The sequence below is a fragment of the Numenius arquata genome, chromosome 4 (assembly GCF_964106895.1).
Source record: "Numenius arquata chromosome 4, bNumArq3.hap1.1, whole genome shotgun sequence".
NCBI classification, from domain to species: Eukaryota; Metazoa; Chordata; class Aves; order Charadriiformes; family Scolopacidae; genus Numenius; species Numenius arquata.
In genome coordinates, this window is record NC_133579.1 from 71577956 (window position 1) to 71599133 (window position 21178).

The 21178-nt window shown below is 39.7% G+C and overlaps 1 protein-coding gene across 1 annotated transcript in view; it reads left to right on the top strand.

The window, feature by feature from the left end:
* The window catches only part of SUGCT (succinyl-CoA:glutarate-CoA transferase), a 347492-nt gene that overhangs the window by 132298 nt on the left and 194016 nt on the right, over positions 1 to 21178 (top strand). The window contains exons 11-12 of the mRNA XM_074146556.1: positions 4502 to 4599; positions 16692 to 16794. Coding sequence (XP_074002657.1) covers positions 4502 to 4599; positions 16692 to 16794 — 201 coding nt within the window. The remainder of the gene's footprint in view (positions 1 to 4501; positions 4600 to 16691; positions 16795 to 21178) is intronic.

The window sequence follows — 21178 nt, forward strand, 5'->3', positions numbered from 1 at the left end:
AATCTGCAGAAAAGTTATGTAATACGGTCATTGTTCTAATGTGACTTACTGATGCCTTGGTTTCCATGCTTAGTTTTGTCACTCCAGGTGACCACTGCATCAAAAAAATCTCTAAATATCTGTTGAAAGAATACCTATTCTGCTGATGGTTTTAAGTCACCGACAGCTGTTCGCTTGGAAGGGAAGCCATATCCTTATTCACTACAGCAAAGTGAGGAGTCATCAAATGATAGCGGCCTTGGTCTGAACCAATTTCAGAGGAATCAGTCGAATTTTAGGTTTGAGGCAAGTATCGGAGAGATTGACACCAGTCGATGTATCACTGACGTGTGGTAGTACATAGGCATATGGATTCAAGGAGAGAGTGAACATGTTCATAAAACAAAAATCCTTTGAGGCTCGCTAACTAGATAGAAAACAGGTCCAACTCAGAAATCCCCTAAACTAAGGATGGTTGGAGTTTGGATGAATATTAAGGATATACCATGTGCACTAGCGCTGTTCTTAAGCTCTTCCTAAGCATTAGAGCTCAGCCACAGGCAGAGATACGATGATGGGCTACAGGGACATCAGCTTTGAGCCAGTAGTGGTTTTTGTGTAAGCCATTTGGAAATGGCCCTGTAAAAAGATGAAGCATGTTTAGAATGAGTATGAGACTCATCATGAGTAAAATTGATCTTGAGTGTGTGTTAGTGATTAAAAATACGTGAAGAATACATGGCAGTCTCTTTCTTTGTAAGCTTCTATTCTGCCTTCTTCTGTAGCTGATGTTATTGGGAAGTTTTTTATTGAATTTGGAAAGTACGACTCATTCTGTTTATTTATGTTCTACAAAAATACATTGCGGCTTGAATAGATAAATTATGTAATAACTATTTGTCCTGGTTCTGGCGGGGATAGTGTTAATTCTCCCCAGGACCTAGCAGGGACACAGGTATTCCATCCCATGCCAGCCATGCCCAGGGGTAGCCGGGAGCTGGCTGGGAAGCAGTCGGTGGAGCGGTGGTATCGGAGTCATGTTTATATATTCCTCTATCCCTGTTACTGTTTTCTTGTTCCCTTTGTTGGTCTGTTAAACTGCCTTTGTCCCAAACCACGAGTTTTGCCTTTTTCTTCCGATTCTCCTCGCACGACCGTGGGGATGGAGAGAGCGCGGCTGCCACGTGGCTCCTTGTTGCTGTCTGAGGCCAAACCGTGACAATCCTTTTGGGTGCCCAACATGGGGCACTCGGAGAGTTGAGATAACGGCAAAATCCCACCAGAGCTTGTTAAAAGGAATTTGCTGTGTGCTTGCATTGTATGAGTTGAATAGCCGCTGGTCACGATGTCGCTTGCTGTCTTCTGGTGGCTCTGCTATGTGAATTCCTGTGTGGTTTACGTACTCCCCACGATGCTGTTTATCACCCCCGGGAGAGGGATCAGGATTATAATTTTGCTGTCCTGTGTAATATCAATTTATGATGTGATGGCATCACTGATCAGATGGTTATGGGGGGAGTACCTTGGGTTATGGGCCCGTACCTTGGGCACTGTCTTTCGGAATTTATTAATAATCACACCCAACCTATGGGGGAAACAGAGGGGGATGCTTTCCCCAGCTCTCCCACCTTCCCTTTCTCCTTCTGGCCAGGTGTGACAGCTTTTGAGAATGTTGAATACCCTTGGGATGCTGAAACAGAATCACAGAATCACAGAATCTTCATGGTTGGACTGGACATTTGAGATCATCGAGTCCAACCACAAAAAAAACCCACCAAAAAACCACACCATATCCACCCACAAACAGACACAAACCAACAATCTTGGGCACTGGAGCATGCCCTGAAGTGCCATGTCTACACGGTTCTTAAATACCTCCAGGGATGGCAACTCCACCACCTCCCTGGGCAGGCTGTTCCAGGGCCTGACCACTCTCTCAGTAAAGTAATTCTTCCTAATAGCTAATCTAAACCTCCCCTGCCGCAACTTCAGACCATTTCCTCTGGTCCTGCCATTATTCCCTTGGGAGAAGAGGCCAACACCCACCTCTCTACACCCTCCTTTCAGGGAGTTGTAGAGAGCGAGAAGGTCTCCCCTCAGCCTCCTCTTCTCCAAACTAAACACGCCCAGTTCCCTCAGCCTCTCCTCATAGGACTTGTTCTCCAGACCCCTCACCAGCTTGGTGGCTCTCCTCTGGACACGCTCCAGCAGCTCCATGTCCTTCCTGTAGTGAGGGGCCCAGAACTGAACACAGCACTCGAGGTGAGGCCTCACCAGGGCCCAGTACAGAGGCACCATCACTGCCCTACTCCTGCTGGCCACGCTGTTCCTGACACAGGCCAGGATGTCATTGGCCTTCTTGGCCACCTGGGCACACTGCTGGCTCATGTTAAGCCGGCTGTCCACCAACACCGCCAGGTCCTTTTCTGCTGGGCAGCTTTCTAGTGTAGCCCTTTTGTTTTGCCTCCTCAATGTGCTCCAGGTCTTGTTTAGGGTCAAACAACTATTTAAGACTACCTCTGCCCCGAGGCTGGGTAGTCATGGGTGGCATGGGATGTGGGAGAATATGGGCAGGTATCTAGAGAGCTTTTCACCTCCAATGGTTTGGGACTTCACCCCCGAACAACTACAGGATCCTGATAAGGTGATAGAATATTTGAAATGAAAATGGGGTGGGTATTCCAGAGAGGCACAGCTCACAGCACTATGCTGGACCCTGGCCAGTATCCACCAGACACTGTGCAGCATCCTCAGAAGAAAGAGAGGGAAACCAGGCCGACAGGCAGTGTGGCTACTGCCACTTCTGCGGCAGGCGCAGACATGTTTGTTTGCTTTTACTCGGAGAAGTGTCCAGTACACCTGGAATCGACTTCCCCAGGGGTGGAAACACAACTCCACCATTTGCCGTGGACTGATGCAGACTGCACTGGAACAGGGTGAAGCTCCGGAACGTCTGCAGTACACTGACGACATCATCATGTACAGGGCAACACAGCAGAAGGAAGTTTTTGAGAAGGGGAAGAAAATAATTCGAATCCTTCTGAAAGCTGGCTTTGCCATAAAATGAAGTAAGGTCAAGGGACCTGCGCAGGAGATCCAGTTTTTAGGAATAAAATGGCAAGATGGACACCGTCAGATCCCACTGGACGTGATCAATAAAATAGCAGCTATGCCTCCACCAACTAGTAAAAAGGAAGCACAAGCTTTCTTAGGCGTTGTGGGGTTTTGAAGGATGCATATCCGAGATTACAGTCTGATTGTGAGCCCTCTGTATTGATTGATGTATTGAATTGATATTGTATTGATATGGTATTGATATTGACACTATTGATTGTCCACACAGCTACTCTGTCTCATAAATGCCTCTACAAAATTCTAAGACTCATTCTCCACATTTAATTACCTTTATAGTATAATTATAGAATCATAGAATGGTTAGAGTTGGAAGGGACCTTAAAGGAACTCGAGTTCCAACCCCCCTGCCATGGGCAGGGACACCTCCACTAGAGCAGGTTGCTCAAAGCCCCATCCAGCCTGGCCTTGAACACTGCCAGGGATGGGGCATCCACAGCTTCTCTGGGCAACCTGGGCCAGTGTCTCACCACCCTCACAGGAAAGAATTTCTTCATAATACCTAATCTAAATCTCCCCTCTTCCAATTTAAAACCATTACCCCTTGTCCTGTCACTACATCTCCTGACAAAGAGTCCCCCTCCGGCTCTCCTGTAGGCTCCCTTCAGATATTGGAAGGCTGCTATGAGGTCTCCCCGGAGCCTTCTCTTCTCCAGGCTGAACAACCCCAACTCTCTCAGCCTGTCCTCATAGCAGAGGTGCTCCAGCCCTCTGATCATCTTCGTGGCCCTCCGCTGGACCTGTTCCACCAGGTCTATGTCCTTCATGGACATGAAAATTCCCATTGTCTTTCATGATGGATAAATTTCTAATGTGCCAGGTGGGAGTTACATATAGAAGAAATATTTCTCCTTTCTTGGAGGTTATAGCACCGATTTTCTTTATTAATTCTTTTGGAAGAAATCATAAAGAAAAACAATGTCACTTCAACAGAAAAACTCCTTTTCTTTTTTTTTTTTTTTTGCCTTTTTGACAAAAATTACTGGTGGAAAGAAATATTCTTAGACATAGCTTTTCTCAGTATAGCATATGAAATACAGTCATATTTCTTATTGTGTGACATAGAGCTTAGTGCAGGATAATCCCACAGTTCTCTCCAACCTCATGGTAATGACTTACGACCTCTTTAGTGTTCTACAATAAGGATTTCTTGTAGCTAATAGTGAAAGCTATCAACTAAGATTTTGATCTTTAGTTTAATTTCTGTCTTCTTCTGTACTTGTTTTGTAATATTGACCAGGAGACATTATCTTTTCTTAATTTTCTAATCTATATTAAAAGATTAATGAGAAGGATTTTTTGTAAGCTATCTTAAATAGGTAATGAATTTCCTTAGCTATATAAGTATCTCTGGCCAAGCGTATTTCTTACTTACCTTTATTTTTCTTAGATCCTGAATTTGCCTGAAGTCAGTAAGGATTCCAGATACAAAACTAATACGCTCAGAGTCCAGAACAGAAAAGAACTTATTGACATATTGTCAACCCGGTAAGTCAATTAAAAGAAAAGAATTACATTTCATCTGTTAATGCAAATAGTTAACATATAAGAAGCTCTCATCATGTGAAAATTTTACTTTGCTCTTTTGAGATGCTTTATATTCACAAAAAAAAAATATTGAGAACACTTAGTGATGTGAAATATACAGCCTTTTGCACACAGACTACAGTGTGGACTAGTACGAAGCCAGACCATAGATTTAAGTTTTCAGAAACCATTTAAACTTATTCTTAACTGTTAACTTGAATGTTAGTAAAACAACCGGTGCTTTCTGCTTTCCTGGATGAATGTAACTCCTGGAAATAGAATGCTTGGAGCATTGTGAGCATTTGCAGTGACTGGGATTTTAAAGTTTTCACTGAGTGTTAGTGTATCCAAGGGAGTTCCCACTCGATGCTGCTCTCTCCCTGCTGGTTCTGTGGTGTGGTACTCTGTGCCCTAAATTCTCCCTGGGTCAATCCTTTTGAAATCAAAAGGATATGTGCTTACTATTCTGCATGGGAATCATCCTATTAAATACTTTAATTAAAAAATTATTTACGAGGAAGCTCAGGAACCCTTTATTTGAGAGATTGAAATAGCTATCTTCCTCGTTCTGCTTGAGAAGGCCTTATTTCTGTGGAGTGCTTTTCTGTTTAATAGAGAGGATGATAAACACATATAACATAAGAAAAAAACCAAATCTGTGTAAAGCTACCCAAAGGTGGCTTTAGCAACACTTTGTACTTCAGGGGATGAGCAGAAGTATATCTACTGTTGTCAATGATTCAAGAAAAGTCACGCTATCTTCTTGACACTTGGCCTGTATGAGTCTTTGTCAACACGTGTAACAATTATCATTCAGGTAGGTTTTTTTTAATTTTTTTTTTTTTTTAGGAGCATTAAGTCAGATGCCTCCCCTTCTCATTCTCTCTGAGAAACGAGTTTCAGTAGCACACTCCTCCCCCTTCTCTCAGTTTTTGGATACTGAGAACCAGAATCACCTTATTTCATAGATCGTAGAGAGAGTGATTTTGCCTCTTCCTGTTGCACATGTGTCTCTGTCTTACCTGTCCATTTTCAGGTGTCCTGCCCCTGATGAAATACTGAAGTGCCAGCTGACTTTGCATTTTCAAATAATTATGGTACAACTCTTCATGATGAACATTTGGAACTTGTCTTTTACTTGCCTTTCTATAACAAATGCATGGTGATAGCACCATATAGCACCATAGATGAACTCACTATTCCTACAAGTGTTAAGGCCTTGAAAGGGAATAGTTATCTTTTGATCTACTTTTGAGCTATTACATTCTTGACACTTAATCTTAGTTTCAAAGTTGATTCATATTGACTTATTACTTGGAGTTCATTTCATTTAATATGGCATTTATCTGATGTACTCTGGTACCTTGTGAGAGTGCCGTTTTGCCATCCACAGATCAATTACTTAATGGCTTGTTGCTTGTGGTTAATTCTGAATGCAGGTTTGGTTTTTTTTTTTTATGGGTGACACCTGAGTAAGAAGATAAAGTTCAAGAAACAGTTGTTTGAATGAATCGCCAGAATTCTAATTTGTTTTTATATCTGTAGCTATTAGTTCATCAGATTACCTCATTGCTCTTTCAATTACTGCTTTATGTCTTTTTTGTCAGAGTTTATGTTCTGTTTTATTAGCATCATTTAGGCTGAATTTCTGTGTAATTTATATGCATGTACAGATGGGACTGTATACACACTTTTGGAGTAGATGTTTCCAATAGTATTCTGTTATGTCATATTACGGTGAATTCATCTGGCATTCAGTTTTAAAACACTGACTGTAACAAACACCTTTGACATTCTAATGGAGGTCGAATATATTTCCATACACATTCCATGGTAACTTTGCTTGTATTCACTAATGCACAGTTGTTTGCAAAATTATATGTGGTTCATTTTTGAAGTTACTTAGAGAATTAAAATAGTTTCTCAGTGCTGAAAAATGTCAACCCTTGAGAAATGAAGGGAAATGACAAAACAGTAATGGCAAAATTTCCCTGAGAAATACCTTAATTAAATCACTGATTGCTTGATAGTATTGCGGCTTCCAGCACATGGAAAATATAAACTTAAGGTGCATAGAAACACCTGCAGACCCTCCCATTCACTCACTATATGTGCACTGCTATCCACCTCACAATGAATTTGTGGAGACGTGAGCTGGAGCAGTTTAGAAGAGTTATGATTTTTTTTGACATGGATTCCACTACGGTCACTTTTGTTGAGAGGAGCCCCTCCTTTGTGTGGTGGAAGGCAAAAGGGAACATGAAAGCCCTTTAAAGATTTAGTCAGGCCATTCATCCATGTCTCATTTTGATGCTGTGCCAGGCAGGTTGTGTATGACTCGAGGCAAAGCAGCTTTTTTTCCAGTGATGTTGCAATGGAAAAAGTCAGCAAACTTGTTTGGTGTGCCAGACTGAGCAGTAAAAAGCAGGTAAAAATTTGCATCTATGGATAGGAATCTGGTGATTCCTAAACATTCCTTCTCTTTTCTACGTGCTCGGAAATGTAAATGGGATTTATGATCCTGTAGCGGACTCTTTTGAGAGTGTTGCCGCCAATAAGGCCAGGGAAAAGATTCACAGATATAGTCTATGTCTCAGCATCTGAACAGTAATTATGGTGGCTTGAAGCACAGGAGAGGAAACGTATAGTTGTGTTTCCTTCCCTTTTCCCCAACCTCTTTTGCTGCCATTTTCAGTTTATACATCCTCCTTGTTCCACTGAGTTGTTGGTATTTTAAGCACCACATATCACTGCTGTTGCAGTAGATATATGCATACCTTTTTTTCCAAGCTGCTGATGCTCTTATAATCTTGTTGAGTTGAGGTCCCACCAGAGCCTAGAGTAGGCTTCCATTGATCTATATGACGTGTCCTCTTCCTCCTATCTGTTTTGACCCATTTCCAGAGGTATGACTTACCTTCTCTTTTCCTATTTTTTGTAATTTTCAAAGTGGGCTAAGTGCAATTCCTGTATAACTTCTGAACATTTAGTAAGCACACGAAGAAGGATTCTTAACCTCCTCCTCTTAAGGAAAAGGATTTCCCAGGTTTTATTTAGGAATAGATGGAGATGTTCAAACCTACAAAGGTTCAGGATCTCCCTGAAGTCTTGAGCATTTAATTCAGTGCATGTGTGGAGCTGAAATTTTAAAAAACATCTGAACTCCGAATATCAAGGAGACAGTCGGTGCCTTTCATTTGCTAGGGTAAACGTTAAGCAGTTGAGACTCTTTGGCCACAGTTTTATTCTAGATGTGTGCACAAAGGCAACATTGGTACAATTGATCAATGTTAAGGAATGCTATTTTGTTTAAAAAAAGCTGTATCTTGGGAATTCTTGACTCAAATGACCTCTAATTTAGATCAATAATTCTACTCATCACCTGCAGTAACTGTGGCGGATTTCAAGGCAGTTAGATAAGCAAGGGGATTATATAGCACTTGCAAGAAATTGACCTTTAAACAGAAGACTTTTCAGAAAGGTGTGAAGCGACCTATTCATCACAGTCGGATGTCCTGAGCTGAGTGAGAATACAAGATGGAGATGAATATGGCTTGAGACATAAATGTAGCTTGAAACAACAGCTCCGAGAGGTGTGAATTGCTCCGTTCCTTTGAGAAAGAATTTTCTCATCCTCTCTCTTCCCTGACAGAAATGAGGAGTGAAGCACATCTGTCCTTAGCTCTTCATCCCAGCTTGCTGTCTGCTTACAACATCTCAACTCCCTCTGCAGAGTTACACATGAAAGAGAGAGGGGGAGAGCAGGTACGGGAGGCTAAATTCACATATCCACAGAAATTGTCAGATCTCAGTAAAAGGGACTGGAAGGTAGAGACCACTCCGGAGTGTTACACTGCTTCCGAGAGACCCAGCTCTTACACTGGGGCAAAAGGGAGGAATTACAGAAACTGGTCCCAGACTTCTTGAGAGGGGGGAGTGTATTTCAGTTCCATCTTCTAAGGGGAAATGGGTACAATACTGCAAGGATCACTGTGCCATAGGATATTCACGGGAAGAAGAATATAGGCCTATGGATTATTTTGTACTTGCTTTGCTACTGGTGGTGTTGTCCCTTTCCCATTTGTGGTCCCCATCATCTTCCTCTGGCTCCCCCAGCTTCTTATTTCCTCTTTCTCTTCCCACTTGCTGGCATTTGCACATCTACTATGTTTGCCTTACAAAAAAAAAGGAATTTTCCGTGCCTCCTCTTATCTTCCTCTTTATTTAGGTGACATTTTTCCCCCCCCCGAATGACAACAAAGCAGAACTCTGACAAAAGCAAATTGCCTCTGAACGCCTTCCTTTCTTGGGTGTGTGCCAGGAGTCAAATTTAAAATGACCCTACCTGGGTGGAGGTCAGGCTCAATGGCTACTACAGAGGCCCCCGAGACTCCCAGCTCATGTGAGAACTGACAGACTACAGAGCACTCTGGTTTTTATGCTTCCAGTGGAAACCTCTGGTTTGTGAGTTACATGCACATCTATCCACGAGAACCAAGTTTTAATTGTTGCTCCATCATTCCCCCCGCCCCCTCCCCACTTCCGCTTTTACCTTTGCTTCTTCGGGAGCAGAATAGTACCAGGCACCAGGCACGTGGATTATTTTGTATGTATGTGTGTGTATATATACATACATATGTGTGTATATATGCATACATATATCAAGACATACATATATAGCGCGCGTATGAAATCTGAGGTGCATCTGTGCAAAAGCTGGTTTAATGCCACTTTTAAAAGAAGCTGCTTTGGGGAAGGCGGCTCAATCTGTTGACCTAGTTCTCCAAATTACACCAGAAATTAAATGTTTCTCCTACCCTGCACCTCAGTAATGTAGATACATCTTAAGACAGCGCAGCTAAATGCGTAATCCGAGGTACTTCAGGAAAATAACCTGGAAATGGAACAGTGGGTGGGGTTGTATGAGTGCAGGAGGAAGGGGGATAGCAGCCTTTAAAGCCAAGCAGCTCACAGAGTGAGGAACATGTAAATTCATCATGATTAGCGCTCCTGTAGCTACAGCTAAATTATTGTAGACTTAAAATCAGAAGTGTTAGCGCTGGAAACGATTCAGAGTGGAACTTCTGTTCCTTGCACTTGTATTTTAAAGCCCTTATTCCTGCCTGCGCACCACAGCTGTATGTTGTGTATGTAAGCGTGAGGGGAAAAGGAAGGAGCAGGGAGGAAGCACAGGGGAACCTGATCCTTAGTTAATGAGATCTTTGCTAAATTATTTCCACCTAGTAACAGAAGAGGAGGGCACCTAAAGGGGAAAGTGTGTTGTGAACAGTGCCTGATGAGGAGCACTGTTAAATTCATGCTTTTTGAGGCACCCCCAGTCTCTGTCAGTCTCCTTCTCCCTCCCCACCATTTCTTTTTCTAAACTGAGGGCCTTGCAGAGTGAAGTCGCTGGTGATAACCTTACGGGAACGAGCATCTGTTTGTTTACTGAGTGAAGGTTGAAAGATAATTAATTAACTTCAATGTGGCACAGCTGGGGAGGTTTGCTTTCCCCAGTCGCCTACCTCACCATCAGTGCTTCCATGGTTGAGCTGTGTGAGGAGTGTCATCTACCCAACTGGTACAGTTTGCTTTCAAATTTTTTCTTTTTTTTTGAATTGTTGTTAGTTTTGTGGTGGCTTCTATGTATGCAACTGGAGAGAGATCCAAAATGTCTCAAACATCTGATTTTTGGACTGGGTAAGCTGACGTGTATTTTCTCTGTTCTTTGCTCACCGTTTAATAAACCTCTAAGCATTTTTTACATGTGTGAAGCTCCTGAAAAGGAGCTTGCTATCTTTTTTTCTGGTGACATACATTACTAGCTACCGGGCTGCTGAAATCGAGGGAGATCTTTTCATTGATTTTTGAATGAGCTTTTTGACCTGACTCTTGTTAGCTCTTTACTCCTCTTGGGTAGTTAAAAGAACAACAAAATCAATCTAGCTTTCCCTTACTCTCAATATACTCTTACTGATGTGTGTTTACCTAGCTGATTTTCAGTTAATTTGCACTTCCTTTGTCGTAAGTATAGAAGTTACAGTCCTTTTGTTTGCTTGAGAGGAAGGCTTGGGAAAAGGGAGTAGTTTCTAAAGTGCATGGTCTAACTTTATCTGAATCCAAAAAGAACTAGTTCTGGAACATGCTGGTTGTTACTAAGGAGTTATAAGAAACACATTTTACAGCATGGACGTCTTTTCCTCTCTCTGCTATGCTAGTCTTTAAAATATGGTTTTAAAACAGCACGCAAAACTTCCTAAAGGAACATGAATGTCTGTTCATCTCTAGCACAAACTCTGCACAGAAAGGTGAAGGTTTATTAATAGTTCTATCAAACTGGTGGCAATATCTAAAGTATGCAGAAATTTAAAATAAGCTCCAGGGTAGGTTTGTGGTACCTACAAATATCTGGACTGTAATTTTTGTAGCTTCCACTTACGATGTACTATATGTGACATCTTTTAAGGTAGTTGACATATCCATCAGCAAAACATGTCAGTACAATCACGTTGATCCCAAAGATTTTAAGGGTCTGTTATGGTTTGCTGGGTGATTAATCAGTAACCAAGAGGAGACTAATTAGACACTAACACAGAAATGCTTACAGACTGTTGAGTAAATACTATAGTATTCATTTTGAAAACTCTAATTGTATATTTACTGTACACTAAGGGATAATGATCCATTATTTGAATTTTCCAAAGAAATTTTTTTCTATGACTCCTATTTTGTATAATGTCTTCCATAGATGCTACTGTAAGAAACTGTGCAAACTATTTTACTGAGTTAACTACCCTTAAAGAGATGATTAGCAGTGAAGAGAGAAAATATTGTAAATATTTGAAATTAAATAGACTGTTGATGAAACAAACCAGTGCAAAAACCATAATGCAAACTCGGGTTGTGCTAGAAAACACAAGAATGCTATTGTGGACTTCAGCAAGAACAGAGAAGGTTTTTGTGATTGACTGCATGTAAAAGCCATTACTAATCCTAGATGTTGCCGTTCCATCTGCATTTGGTAGCTGTCCAAATTACTTCTCTAAATTAATTGCCATAAGCTTCCTATAGAAAAGAGCAGTATTTTGCTTCAGTAGTTCTTCTAAACTTTGTGTGGAATTGGATGGTTTTATCCACTAGAGAAACGTGGACGCCCTTCCACGTAGGATGTAGCAATGATTGAAGGTTTCCTAGGAAACATAGAAAATGGGTTATATGGAAAGAATGCCCACGGAGTGGGTTAATTTATGCTTTGGAAGTCTTTATTTCATTGAAAGACGGATAAACTTTGTTTCCTTTTTAGCATTAATAATTGGCAGGATGAGAAACAGGACATTTTAACAGAACTCAAGTATGTTTCTGTCTCATTAAAGCCACTTCATCCAACTGGCGCAAGTCAAGCGGACTCTTTCTTTTTTGCGATTCATGATCCATTCTCCCATTTCTTTATCAGAATTTGTTAGAAAGCAGGAGGGCATTTAAGTCTTGCTTTTTAGGAAGCAAAGCTAAACTTGTGGTTTGTGTAAGGAAATAAGGTATAAGCCCTTTTTATTTGATATTTAATTTTTGGACTTTTGGTAGCTATTTCTTTTATTGTGCTGTAACGTTTTTTGATTTATTTACTGCGTGAATAGTTTAAATTTAGAGGTTTTTTTCATTTAATGGTGCCCGCTAGATTTATGAATTGAGAGAAAAATATATTTAGTTGGATTTCTTCCCCTGAAATAACATTTCAGTTAGTTCGGCTCATGCTACGCTTTCTATTCTTATAATATTTTAAAGCATGAAATATCTTTTAACGTTAAATGTTTCAGAATCTGATGCCTCATTTCAGTATTGCAACTTCAGTAGCTTCATGAGTGCTGTGTAATTCAGCGCAGAGGAGGCTTAGGGTACCACTTAAAATGCGAATGAGGCATCATGGAGATTACTGCCTCTTTTAGGGAAGGAAGCCTTAGTAGAGGGTTAGCAGTGAAGGTCCTAGCAATGGGTTTGCTCTCCTTTGGGGTACGTATCCTTCTTTTTTCATAGGTGTTTTCAGAAAGGGCCTGTGTTCAAGCTTCGTACCACAGACTAGTACAGTAAAAAGTAAATTCTTTTGAACTCCTAAAATACTGGTAATAACTGTAGAAAGGAAGCTACAGATTTAAAATGATTCTACAAATAAATTGTAGATAATTTAAATGGCATTTATGTGAGTGTATCTATAGCAGATGGAGCGTTTTAGAGGGAAAAGGGACTCATCTGGAAATAAATGAAGCCGTAGTGTGAATCGCGTGGTTGAGCTCTCCTGCAGTCACTGAGTATCATTGAGGTTCCACCAGCAGATAAAGATTCATTTGCAAGTGTGATGTTCTGAGTTCAGATGCTGTACAGACTTGGGTATTTTTTCCACTAGCTTAAGTTTGGAAGGGTGGACCATTGTTTGCATTGCAGGTGTTTCCGTCAGTGATTTTATTTATATATGTATAGAAAAAATACTTTTTTCCCCACTGAAAGCCAGTAGATAACATTGTAAATATTACCAGTTCAGAAAAATTATATACTAAGGATATTTATAAAAAACAATATGAAAGCATAGTAAAATATTTTAAAACAAGTGTTAAGAGGAAGAGGATTGGCCAGGCCTTGTAAATTCTTGCTGATAGAGCTTTTCATTTTCAGGAGAGAATTTAATCTTTTGCTTCTCTTGGAAGTTTTCATTGAAGGTCTTTACTTGATATTTTGGGAGTGCTGAGCATGATATCAGTTGATACCTAGCAACCTAAACCTCAGCCCTTCGCTATAAGGAAAGCTTATGGTATTTATTTGTGTAAGTGCTATTAAAAATTACCTTTAGATGGAGGGAATGATACATACAGTTTAGAAAAAAAAATATTTTGAAGTTTATGCAGCTTGTGTAGTTGACATTGGAGAGGTAAACTTGGGCATTTTTGATTCACATCTTAATCTTTTTATCAGATTTTGAAACAGTATTTCTCCCTTAATGCTATACAACAGGTATTTTAATATATAAAACACAACTGAATGATCCAAGAGCAAGTAGTTGCATGCTGTTGCTCTCAAAATCTGAATAATAGACCTTTATTGGCAGTGGTGATGTTCTGTTTTGTTTTTAAACAGTTTGCTTAACAATATGCTCTCAACAGCCTCTTTTTACCACAAATAAAGGAAGCTATTCTACATCAGATTTAGGTCAAGAGTTTCAATTTCAAGAGAAAATGCTCTGTCTCCTTTAAGGGTGATGGAATGTGGGATTTTAGATCTTTGGTTGAGTTTAAAGCTTTTAGGAATTCTCTCCAACCACCAATAAATTAATAAGGAAGACTAAGACAATTGTTAGGCTCAGTTAAAACAAGTATTTTTTAAAACAGAACATCACTTGTTTTCTACAAAACTGGTATTTTTTTTTTTTGTCTGTTACATAGGAAGGAAGAATCTAAGCAGAAGCTAAAATTTCAGAAATTCATACACCCCACTGAGTCACTTGTAATAATGTTTCTGAAGAAGAATGTGTCTTGAAAATGATTCAGATTTACCATGGCATTAGGAAGTAGCACACTGATTATACAGATGTAGATAATTGACACTCTCCTTGAAAAGACTTCGTTTTCAGACTGTCCTTTAAATCCAACAGTTGTGTTTTTTTAATCTCAGGAGGATATTTTTAAACTTAAACACGAGGTACCTAACATAGCAGGACTTATTCATAATAGATGAAGGGAATGATGATACAAATATTAAGAGTTAGTGATGGTCTTCAGCACCATGGTTACGATGCTGAGTCCGAGAGCCCTCTTGTAGACATGTTGTCTTTTGTTAGAAATGCAATAGCAGTGGAGGTTGAGGTGTCAGAAAAAGTAGCTGAAAAAAGCTTTTGATTTATGAAAAGGGACTTAGTGGTCCATGAATTATGAAGCATGTCAGGAGGGAAGTGTCTCAGTTGCTAGCAGAGAAGCGGCACAGTTTTGTATAAATAGCACCAATAACTGGTGGGAAACAGTTTTTTGGGTGAATCATATTTACACCGTGCAGTAGTTTGAGCCCCAAACCTTCGTAACAGAAGGCTATGAATAACGAGAATACACGGATTATTAGGATTGTTGCCAAAAAGAGAGTACTGAAGGGAAATACAAGTTATATTTTAGATGAAACTCAACCTTTCTGAATGGCTGCAGTCACTGAGGAAAGAAGGTTCTCTACATCTCCTTTTTTTCCCCAGTTTCTTGTAATGTACCTGGTGCTAAGTATGGTCAGCCATAGAGTACTAAATTAGATGGGCCCTAGATGTGTCCAAGAGTAGCATTTTCTTTATGGCTGACTACATCTTTACCATGAACTAACTTTAATATTCACTGAAGTGAATACACTTCAATGAAGTGTATAATTGAACAGTGCAATAATCTTGTATCCGTTTTCTTTAAAGTGATGCTTCATTGTGCTTCATTTCTTCAGAAGTGATGCCTCATTTTAGAATACATTTTGCACATTTAAAGCCTTTTATTCTGATCTTTCTGTATCATTGCTCCTTCCATTTTTTACTGGCACTATTTGTTACCTTGACGTGTATTCAGCAGGAGTAAAGCTTCTATTTCTGAGGAACAGCAGTGCAAAACTTATGTATTTTTCTATTTATTTAGAGTGCAAAATGCATTGGGTATCAGGATTTATTCCCTCCAAGCTTGAGGAAGTCGTTCGGGCGCAGGGAGAAAAACATTAACTGTGAAACTAGGATCCATACCTATGCCATATACTTAATATGACTGTAAACGTGTCACAGTCACTAGTTTTTTTTCTTTAGTCTAAAAGTAGTATGAAATACTTTGCAGCCAGTCTCTGCGTATATATAGAAAGAGGTTTACAAAGTTTTACTTGAGGGGGTTTTGTGCTTTTGGGCATTGTCTCTATTAACAGAAACTTGGAAGGTTGTTGGTTTTTTTGGGTTTTTTGGGTTTGTGGTTTTTTGTTTTTTTGCATAATAACATGCTAGAAGTAAAGCCGAATGTTATGGATGGACATTGTTCCAGATAACACGTAAGGAACTCGGAACTGGTGAGCTACAGAATACCAGTAATTGAGCATCCCTTATCAAGGTTTCTACTGATTTCATTTTCGTGAGGTCTTTAAATCACACCCATTTTCTTTTCAGTCTTGTACATATCATGAAGTAGATCTTCCCTTTCTAATGATCTGGTAGACCTCTGTGTTATTTACCTTCATGAAATTTTGGATATAATTTCCAAAAAAGTTCACCTTTGGTTCAGAATCCCAGATGGTTGCAGGAAGCATCATCTCTCAGTGAGTGGTATTGCTTCAAAAGTGTTTTCTTCATGTATGGGCAGGCAAAAGAAAAAATATTTGGCAAAAGAGGGGAAATAGAGCGGTGCTACCAGTTATGGGATTCAATGCTTAGAAAGAGCTAGGCTGAGCTTCTTGTAGGTGGTACAAGGACGTGCAGCTCTGTGTTCATCAGCATAGGCACAGTGTATACATGCTGAACCGGATGTCCTTAGGATAGGTTGTACAATCATACACCAAATAAGTATGTAATCAATGTTGTTATCTGACCAAAAAATGTGGCTGTGAATCCTGACATATGTTTTGGATGTAATGGGGGGAAAACCACTTTACGTCATCTTTTAGTGAGCAGTGTCGTATGTTAGACTCATACCCACATTATATCTCTCTTTTTGTTGTTAAATACGTACATAAAAGAAAACAAATGTGAAGCACATTAGCCTAATTAAGGACTGGAGGAAACCCATTGATCCTTATTTGAAACTGCTGATAAATTTAGCTTTACATCGTTGCTGGGTTGCTTCTGAGGATCAGATAGAAATAGAAGTCGATTCAGCTACGTTCTGCCCCCCATGTCTTTGGGGTTTGCCTTTCTGAAGAACACGTGTAGTGCATTTTCATTACGTTATTCACTGCCTGGGAAGAAATCAGTGGGGAAGAGTATGGAAGCAGTGAGAGGGGGTGGGGACACGCTATACATTTTTCGGAATCTGAAGGCACGCAGTCGAAACCACATGCTTCTTATTTGTTCCTAGGTTTTCAGAAAAAGCAACGATGGAATGGTTGCAGCTCTTTGAAGGCAGTGGCGTTCCATATGGCCCAATCAACAATATGCAGCAAGTGTTCTCGGATCCTCAGGTTGGTTCTCACCAAGTCTTTTCTATACATTATTACATGTGTTTTGCAAATGCTGAGTCATGATCACTTTTCCTGCCACTCAGACCTGGTTTCAGCGACTTTAAAATGGGATTTGAGAGTTATACGGCGGATTGAGTTTAAGCCAATAATATGGCATAATAAGAAATAAATACAGATCTTTAAATGAATTATATGCTTGGGAACACAGATTTTGCCATAATGCCTTAAAGCATAGGTATTCCATGTCTTGTGTGGAGTCTGTCTTTCAAAAATGGCTGGTAAAACAGAAGGAAGCTGTGATATGTTATGTAATTGCATTTTGTGAGATAAATATGCAGAAAAGTACCTTTCTCGTTGTCCGCAAGCAACCAATTTTTTGTATGGAGTATGGATAACCAGAATCCATACTGTTTGAAAAAAGGGCACCTTTCTGACTTGAAACAGAAAAATGAAGTCATATATAGAAAGATTTTAACCTTTTCTTGGCCTGGTGGTTTCCTTGACTGAGAACGCTTCAGATTTGCATTTACTTATTTATTTTAATTTTTAACTCTCTCACTGAATTGCATCTATACTTAATTTATAAAAAATATTTTTACTTTTGAGTGTCTGTAGAGCTATGATGTCTGCATGTTCCCTGATCCCTCTCCCCTTCTTCTCACCCTCTGGCTTATGACGGGTTAAAGGGCCCAACACAAACTGAATTATACTGTCTTGAATAGTGTACCTGAGTACTTTACAGCTATTCTATTGTGTCATGAATCTCCTTTAAATTTCTGGTTACTCCAATTATTAGAAATTAAAATGATTCACCATTGAAGGAAAGAAAAAAGCAGCCAGTTTTGTATGTGTCCATGTTGACTGTCAAGAAGTGTTTGTCAGGATTGTGAAGATGATTGTAGTCTTTGGGAAAGAAGAACAGGCAAAACAATCTGTATCGTAAGAGAACATTTTTATAATAAATATGTTTGTTATAAATATGTTTATTATACTTTTGGAGGTATAAGACAATATTTGTTAGGCTACTGCAAGCAAAGTTTTGGTGTTTTTTTTTTTTCTTAAATAAATATGCCCTTTCTCCTTAAAGTGATGTAGTACCATGCTGTAAAGTACGCATGGGCCAAATTTCTCACTTCATAACTTACACAAGGATTAAGGTTGGGCTTTGAAGAACATACAGCAAGAGTCTTTATTTTACTCAGAACATGGTTGGCTTGGCTGTACTTGCGGCAACGTTGGAAAAATACTCTTTGCTTTTTTTTTTTGATGCTGTGAATTTTCAGAAGTCAGGTCCACTCTGAAAGAGACCGCTTTTTAAAACATAGTATGTTGTGGGGTGGCCGTTACCTCCCAAATTGAAAGGAGGTTTGCCTGGTTCCCTTGCTCTTGTTAGAATTCACCTAAATATTAAATAACCGGAGTTAACTTAGGTAGCTTATCCATAAAAGGTATCACAGTGCTTTCCAGTCAGATACCACCATATGGCAGGTCGTTTGAGATATTTTCCTGTTAAGGGGCATACTGATCTATTTTTTGTTCCCTCATGAAACTGCTTGAAAATATCATCTTCTTTACACCCTTCTCTGAAATAAGTGGCACTCGGACACTGTGTTCTTATTGCTGTTGGAAACGAAATGTCAGTGTTTGTGGCTGTGCTGCAAGCTATACCTTTGGTTGGTTTCTGGTGCTGCCTGCCTTCTTAAGCGTTTCCACACAGTTACTGTTCTGTTCAAGAGGAGGGGAAGACAAAAAAAAAAAAAGAGAAGACTGCAGTTCTTTCCTCTTCTTTCTTGAAATATTCAAAAGTGTTGACACTTCAAGGTATTGCTCTTAACGGCAAGATATTTACTTCACATCATTTACCTGAAATTAAGCTCCCCATCCCTGGTTTGGGCAGTGCTGGGTTGGCGGTTGGACTCGATGGTCTGAAAGGTCTCTTCCAACCAAAATGATTCTATGACTCTATGATTCCACCTTTGCATATCGGAGAGGCCGCCCAGCAGACCAGCAATTTAGAGGGCGGCATACTCAGCCTCTTAAGTATACTTTTCTAATTTCTACAGAATTTTATATTTTGATGGTGAAGACTTCAGACCTCCACAGGTGGCTTCATTGTCTTTACTTGCTTATCCATAGCTTGGATTTAGAAGCTTTGGGATAGTTCTTGCAAAGATTTTCCCTATTTCTTCCAAACTGTAGTTTTTTGCCATTGTACCTTGTCCAGTCTCCCTCCACTTGCTCATCCTTCTGCTGCTGTATAGACAGCACGCCTCTGGGATAAACACACGTGCTTGTGTATAACTTTGCTTTTTCCTAAGTCAGTCTGCAGTTTTGGTTTCTGAAACCCCAAAAAGCATGACAGTGCCCTAAGACTAGGGGAGAATTCTCCAACACCTGAGAATCCGTAATCTAGGTATCCTCTGCCCAGGGGAAAACCCAGCACCCGCCACCACCACCATACTGTAATCAGAGCAAGATTTTTCTCCTGTGTAAAGCTCAACTCAGTCATTAAGTATGAGAACTTTGTAATCATTTTTCACAGTGCTCCCGTTATAATATGGTGGGGTTTTTTTGGGCTCAGTTTAGATCAGAAAATGCATTTTTAAGATGTCACTCAGCTGGCATTGAATAACCTTGCTGTATAACAGCAAGTACAAACAGCGTGATGTAGAATGAAAGAGTTTATCATAACTCATGTTATCATAACTATGATTCTATAACGCAGTAATGTGCTTTTCATAGTTATTTGCTTTCAACCATTGCAAAGATTCCAGAAAACAAAACATCAAACCTGGTGATACTTCAATAAATACGAACTCTAACAGATAATACCTAGGTTTTGCTAACCTCTTCAATTTTGGGTGTTACCAGCAGAATTGGATCTAAACACAATTCCATTTTTTTAACTTTGTTTTTATTGCCATTGTATGTGGTCTCGCAGCATTAGTGACCAAGCGTGGACGTCAACGATCATCAAAGCATATTCCAGCTCAGCTGTCAGTAATGTCACAGAGGGTGTCCCAGGCTGGTACCAGCCAAAGACAAATCCTGGGAGGGGGTTGGAATAATGCGAGGGAGGAATGGAAGCAAGTCTGAGGAGATAGGAAAGACAAGTGAAGGAGCTGACCAAAACGGTCTAATGGAACTTAATCAGCTACAGGTGGGTTGTGTTTTCAAATTTTATTTTATTTTAACTAAAAGGACCTCAGAACTCTGAAGGCCAAGACTGGTCTGTATAACTTCTATAAACTGAGATAAAACAACACATTTTTGATCCCAGGACATTTTGTTAATATCATTAACAGCTTCAATCATACTCCAAGTGAGCTGCCAAAAAACATGCAATTTTTTTACTAAGTTGGAGTGCCAGGTGATACTGTTTTTTCCATGAATGGAGTGAAACATCCACTTTTCCCACTGATTATAATCTTTTATTCGTTTGCGAAGTTAAAATGAATACCACAGGCATTTGTACTGCTAAGTCAATCAGTCTGTGGATGGAAGTGTATGTGTACTCGTGCATGTATGGATAAATGGCTGAGAGAAAAAGGAGCAGATTCGCTAGCGAAGGGAACAATTTTCTTAAAAGCCAGAGGGAAGAAAGAATGTTTGTGAAAGTTCTTACAAACTCTTAAAAGTACAGTATATAGTACTTTAATGAAGCTTTTTATAGTCAAACTTTTTCAAGCTATTTTTTAAAAATGTGTTCTTTTAACCAGGCCAAGATAGCACAAACATTAAAGGAATTCTTAAACATTTTAAAAACTTGCTGGTGACCTCAGTATGGTCCCATTTAACATACCCTGGGGAGCATGTGTATGAAATACAATGTGGTTTGAGGTTTTCCAAACAAAACAAACTTAAAAGAGAATACCGTTTTTAATAGAAGCTATTCAAATTGTCCCAAAAGATAAAACAAAACCAGGTACGCACTGTACTGCAGCTAAGTATGGAAAAGATCTTTGCTGGTAAGTGAGGGGATTGAAGGCTTTTCTTGTTTTCTTTTAAACATTACCCTCTACTTTTTCTCAATGTCATTTCTTTCACAGTTCTCATGCCAGCCATTTAATTAAAGTAATAGCGTTGTATATATAAGAAGCAACAGAACAACTCAGAAATATTATGGGCAGTTTAATAAATTGTTTGTTATCTGATGTTTTACCAGATTAAATCCACTGATGTTGATGAATTTTACTATATGAATGCTGCCAGCTGAAAATAAATAAGAAAGCCATGCAGTGGTACTTCCCCCCCCCCCCCCCCTCACCCCCCCCCCCCCGCCTCTCGGAGCAGTTACAGTCATACCACACAAGTTGAGTACATCAGGTGTAAGACATCACCCTGATGCATCACTTCTGAGAAATATGGGGAGGGAAATATCGGA